This window comes from Arachis hypogaea, chromosome 17 (genome assembly GCF_003086295.3).
Source record: "Arachis hypogaea cultivar Tifrunner chromosome 17, arahy.Tifrunner.gnm2.J5K5, whole genome shotgun sequence".
NCBI classification, from domain to species: Eukaryota; Viridiplantae; Streptophyta; class Magnoliopsida; order Fabales; family Fabaceae; genus Arachis; species Arachis hypogaea.
In genome coordinates, this window is record NC_092052.1 from 97,939,720 (window position 1) to 97,945,719 (window position 6,000).

The 6,000-nt window shown below is 36.7% G+C and overlaps 1 protein-coding gene across 12 annotated transcripts in view; it reads right to left on the reverse strand.

Moving 5' to 3' along the window:
* Positions 1-4,619, reverse strand: part of LOC112764209 (uncharacterized) — a 28,608-nt gene extending 23,989 nt beyond the window's left edge. For 4 of the 12 annotated variants that reach the window (XR_011875387.1, XR_011875388.1, XM_025809759.2 and 1 more), the window contains exons 1-3: positions 4,281-4,619; positions 3,961-4,151; positions 3,725-3,770 (exon numbers count right to left, since the gene is read on the reverse strand). Coding sequence is in view for 8 of the 12 variants with exons in the window: in XM_025809759.2 (XP_025665544.1) it covers positions 3,725-3,770; positions 3,961-4,151; positions 4,281-4,470 (427 nt within the window). In the remaining 4 variants the exon portion in view is untranslated. Of the gene's footprint in view, positions 1-1,036; positions 3,339-3,724; positions 3,771-3,865; positions 4,152-4,275 lie in introns of all 12 variants that reach the window. The other 8 variants (XR_003815078.2, XR_003183054.3, XM_025809757.2 and 5 more) reach the window with 5 other exon arrangements.
* Between the last annotated feature and the right edge of the window lie 1,381 nt (positions 4,620-6,000).

The window sequence follows — 6,000 nt, forward strand, 5'->3', positions numbered from 1 at the left end:
TGATGAAGGACACTGTTCGCCATAAAACTTTGAAATGGATGAGACATGTATTCTTTGGTATTGTCACTACGGGGTGTATGTATGGGAATTGAGTTTGTATTTCTTTGTAGAACTTATTAAGGATGGAAAGCAACTTAAAATGATTTTCCATTAAAAATAACTAAGTACAACAAAAATAATCATCAACATAAGTAACAAAATATTTGAATCCTAAAGTAGACGCAATCCGACTCGGACCCCAAATATCTGAGTGAACTAGAACAAAAGGTGACGATACTCGTTTATTGACACTTGTAAAAGAACTACAAGTGTGTTTCCAAATTGACACAACTCACATGATAAACTGGATAAATTGAAGATGGGAGGAACCATTATCTTAAGATTGGGAAGGTTAGGTGTCCTAACTAAGCATGGATGGTGAGAGGACTAGTGGAGAGGTAGTAGATACGATGGAGAAAGAATTTAAAGGTCATTGCACCCACATCAGACGCCAACCATCCGATCCTGTATAAAGGAAGAATCTTCAATGAAAGAGATCATACATTTTAAAGAACATGTTCAACGCCTAATAGATAAAAGGATAAGAGGATAATTAGGGACAATGACCATATTTTGGGCGTTGCTATGCTGAATTGAAATTGCTATTACGGGAACGACCCCAAGCATGAGTTTTTGAGATAAGCTGACGCATCAATGGAATTTGATACTAGCAGATTCAGAAGAATGTTTAGTAGGAACCCAAAGTAATGAAGACCAAATTTTAATCAGGGACGGAATATTTTGGGACTCAAGAATTAAATCACAAATACCAACAGGTAAAACCATACAAAGCCATGAGCATAAAGAATGTGTTTCGTTGTTCCAACTCTTTTTCCAGGAAAGTAGGAGGAGGCAATAATTCATTGATATCATTGAAAGCACTGAAAATTTTTCCTAAATATGCAGACATAGAACCATCAATCTGTCGAAGAGCAACAACATTCATAAGGTTTTGACAAAACCCATAAAATCGTTGTGTATGGTTAATGCGAAGTACCTTTGCCAAAATCAAAACAGCTTCACATGTGACATGATATGGTGTAAATGATATGGTGTTTTTGATAACGCTATAGAGTTGGGCATCAATCTTAATCCACTTGGGACGAACAATGTCATCAATTTCTGCAGCCTTTTGGTGTGATGTTATGAAACCAGAAAGAAACATAGAAATAGCAAGCAACAGAAAGAAAAAAACAAGGCAGTAAATGCTTCAGTGGCAAAAAGGGAAAATCACATACAACTGTAGATAGAAAGTGATTTGTTCAGCAAAACACAACCTATTCTAGAAAGGAGACAACTAGGCAAGTTGGGCGGTGCGAACGGTGGCAGAATATAGTGGTGGATGCGCCCTCACATGCCGGCAGAAGTCACGGCAAGATCTTTCATGTCAGAGAGGAGCGGCAGCGGCACGTGGCTTGTTAGATGGCGTCTCCAAAACAAGGTTGTACGGTGGAGGACAAGGCAAAGCTGACAGAGTGTCAGTCAAATTTCTCGGCGGGTCAAGGCAGCAGCAGCATTGCAAGATCAGTTCTGATGGCAGCAGAGGATGGTCAATAGAGGTGGCAAACCGGCCGAAGTTCGTCAAGCCGTCCTGTTTAACCAGCCAAAAAGGTAGGTCGGGCTTGGATTTTAGTCTGCAAAAGTTAATGTCTGCCAAACCCACCCCACTTAACTCGCAGGCTTTGGTGGGGCAGGCTGACGAGCAACCGCCTAATTTTTTTTTACATAAAAGCCAAAAAATTAAGTATTTTTATATTTTTAAATTAATTTTTGGTTGATTTATAAGTTTTATCAAGTATTTCATATAATTCATTGTATCAAGTTATAAATTTTATTTTTTATTTTAATTAACATAATAAAAAATTTTAAAATTTTTCAAAAGAAAAAAAAAACTTATGGCCAGCTTGCAAACAAAGCGAGGTGGGCTAGAATTTGTTAACCGCCTAATTTGATGGGGGCACGGCGGGCCAGCCCGTTTATTGGCGGGGAGGAGTGGGCTGCCCGTTTGCCACCCTTAGTGGCCAAAATGTGCTTTGTTGGGCTGCTTGAGAGAACATGGTAGGGAATATTCGAGTGATCTAAAAGACACACGATTCTACAAAAAGGATCACAAAAAGAGAATGGATCCTTTTAGTACACAATGAGTTTTCTCGCTAGGCTCTGATATCATGTTAATCCAAAGAAAATAGGAGAAAGATCTCATTGTTTTCATGTCATCCAAAAAGAGGTATATATATAGAGATATCTATCAACTATTATCAAAAATGCTAAGTTACTAACTATCAACTACATGCATAAATGCTAAGCTGCTAACTATCAACCATCAACTACATCCTGACTAATAGTACTGAATATTTAAACCTTGATAACTCTATCAATTTGAAAAATAGTAAATAAATAAATAAAAAGAAAACAATAATAATAACAACAACAACAACTAGCTGCTAGTGAATCCCAACAACAGTTCAATCAATAGCATTAAAGATGTATAAGTCCAACAACAATCATATCAATATAATACGGGCAATAAAAAGGCTGATAATACTATATAAGCACCCAAAATCAATGTCTCTGAACTCATAAACCTTTGAACAATAAATAAAAAATTTTGTGCTTTTAGAATATAAGAGAATATTTTTGTTCTAAATGCCCAAAAACAACCATAACAGACATAAAATTAACACTGCACGGATACATCCAAAATATTTCAAATTTCAAAGTTAATTAAATCATATTATCAATTGTATCATGAGCTGGCAAGGGTCACATTTACCTGTGATAATGATATTATTGTTTTAGTTAAAGATATTAATTTGTCAGTTTTCTTCAGTAAACAATGCATACTAAAATGATTTAGAAAAGAGGGATATTTTGCAACAACAGAAACTCGTTTGAGAGAACATACAGGAAGGGCTTGAACTGTACTCACATTTCAGACCATTCCTTCCCTTGCCTTAAAAGAAGTAAACTACTAACACAAATTTACCCTTAAAGTTCCAGGTCTAACATCAAGGCAATATCATCATATCCATGCTATATAACATATTTGTGCCTTATCACATCTGTATTTCATACTTCATATAACAAACTCTCCAGTTTAAAAGAAATGAAGCACATGATTGCTCATAGTATGGACGAGTTAGCATCGTTTCCTTAAGTGCCAACATATTAGAACTAACCCAAAGCCAGAATGGGCAAAAGTTGTAGTCATTTCAAAGTTAAAAGCTCAAGATAATGATTTTCTGAATGGTAGGGTCAATCAAGGTAACAATCACCTTATTCCAAACATCTCACCTACACTGAGACAAACGTAAAATGAACGAGTAAATAGATAAAAGTACACCTGAAAGAGTTTGGATTAATCAAAAAATACACACTAAGATTCATAATATCAAAGTATACCCCAAAGATTATTTTCAATGGACAAAAATACACGCCAAAGATTCGTAAATATCAAACCCTTACTAATAGTATAACACTTTTGTCTATTGAAAACAATCTCTGAGGTGTACTTTTGTATTTAGGAATATTTAGTGTGTACTTTTGTCCATCCCAAACTCCTTCATGTGTATTTTGTTCATTTGTTCAAACTAGAATTTTAAATTTACCCAAAAAATTATTAAAAAAATCAATAACTTTCTGGTTTCTACATAGATTGTAATATGCAGCAAACAGTAAAACTCACCATCAAACTTGTCATTCTGAGAAGCCACCATGGGCGAGCCCTCCAGCTGTCAACAATGGTAAAACCACAAATAAACATGCTACGAAATGCAGATTAAAAAGAGAAAAAGATCAAATTATTAAATAAAAATGGCAGCCCAACCTGACGCTTGGCCGATTCTACAACTTGAACCACCTGACCTTAAGGACACAGAGACAAGTAAAAGTAAAAATAGAAGAGGAAAAAGAGAACCACACCTTGCAGGACAAGAGCTTGATGCAACAACCATCAGGTTGTTCTTCCACCTTAACAAGCAAAACCGGAATAACCTCAAAGTTGAAGAACTTAAACCCGTAAACGTAACACCTGAAGGTGTTATCATTCACGCGTTCAATCCTCTCCGCGTCTAACACAGAATACTGACTAGCCGGCAACCGCATGTACTCAACTACAAGCACCCAAAAGAAAATGAGATAACTGAAACGTCAAAATCATGAATCCAACGAATTTACCCAAATTACAAGCATTATAAAGACAAAGTGAAAGAAAGGGTAACTATCAAACTCTCTAACATTACTTAGTGGACGTTCAAGTTGCCTAACGGAAATGGACTCCTTACGCCGAGCAACGAACCGGGCTTTCTCGGTGAGAGCTGCTGAAGCACGAAGGGAAAGGCGAGGGGACTGTAAAAAGCATTGGGTGCACAACGATGCAGCAGGGAACGAATACGGAACGGAAGGACCCAGCGAGGCGTTGCCCAGTGCCATCCCAAAGAGGTTGGTTTAAAAAAGGATAGCGCTAGTGACTGGGAAAGACCGGAAGATGTGGTCAGAAAGAGGGAACAAATACTTCGTTTAACAAAGGAAAGGAAAGAATTATCGGCTTTGATTTTTTTTTTTTTTTTAAGATAAACGGCGCAGAATTTATAGTTACTTTTTCTTTTTATTTCTTTTTTACTTGATGGAAAAGTCAAATTTCCGTAATTAATTTGGAAAAAGTTTGTGGAGTTAAGATACTTAACTATCGATTTAATATTTGAAACGGGCCTGCTACACATACAAGTAAAAACGATATACAAGTTTTACAAGTTGTCCCAACCCATAAAAAACACATGCGCAGTGATGAGCATTGAATGGAGCGTCATTTACACGCGCTTCACTCAAACGGTTACGCTTCGCGTAAACCGCCCCCTTAATGGCAAACTCTTCCACTTCTTCCACTTCTCAAAGCCATTCAGAGAAAAAGCAACCCTTCCATTTTCGAGCAACGTTCGAAACTCAAGATATACACCTCGTCGCTAACATTCGAAAACTCCATCAACACACCATAGAACTCTCGATCAAGAATCTCCAGAGAGAACAAAGCTATAATACTCAAGGTACGTTACATTACCATTGCTGTATATTTTCCATATTTCGAACTAGGTTTTACTGTTCTTCTACGTTGTTGTACGTTCTACTGTTCTTCTTGCTCTACGTCTCATTTTACAGTTTATAATGTTCTACTTGTTTTAGGTTTCACTGTTATTCTTGATTCTATGTTACACTGTTCTTCTTCGTTCTTCTAGGTGTTACTGTTCTTGTTCTTCCAGTTCTTCTGGTAACTGATTTTTGGGAGTATATTCCGTAGTTTGGTGGGTGTATATGAGCTAATATACATGGGTGTATATGGCGCAAATTGTTGGGTGTATTTTTCTGAACTGATATACTGTAATAGCCAGCAGTTGCAACTGTTCTTATATTTGCTTGTCCATGGGTGTATATTGCTTGACCTTGTATATTGATGCATGTTTGAGTGATACCTGACTGATATATATGGGTGTATCTGAATCATATCTATGGGTGTATTTGACAGATATATATGGGTGTATCTAAATCATATATATGGGTGTATCTTACTGTTATCTATGGGTGTATCTAACTCATATATATGGGTGTATCTTACTGATAACTTTGGGTGTATTTTTCATTTCAAAGAAAATGACAGCAAGAAACCAACCTGGAAGAAATGTAAGAACAAATATATGTCTTACCTGAAATCAGTTTTATATAATAGAAACATATCTGACTATAATTTTGTTTCTGTTTACAGCAAACCAAAGACCTCAAGTGTGCAACACATCTCCTAAGTGATAAATTCAGAAACATGAGTGAGGAGAAGAAAACAATTGTGAGGGATTTGGGATTCGGTGGCTTGATGCACATCCCACCACTAAGGGTGCATCACCAAGTGTTAAGGGAGCTGGCTAACAACTTCAAATTGGGGGAGAACAGACTGAAAACCGGATACGGTTCTTT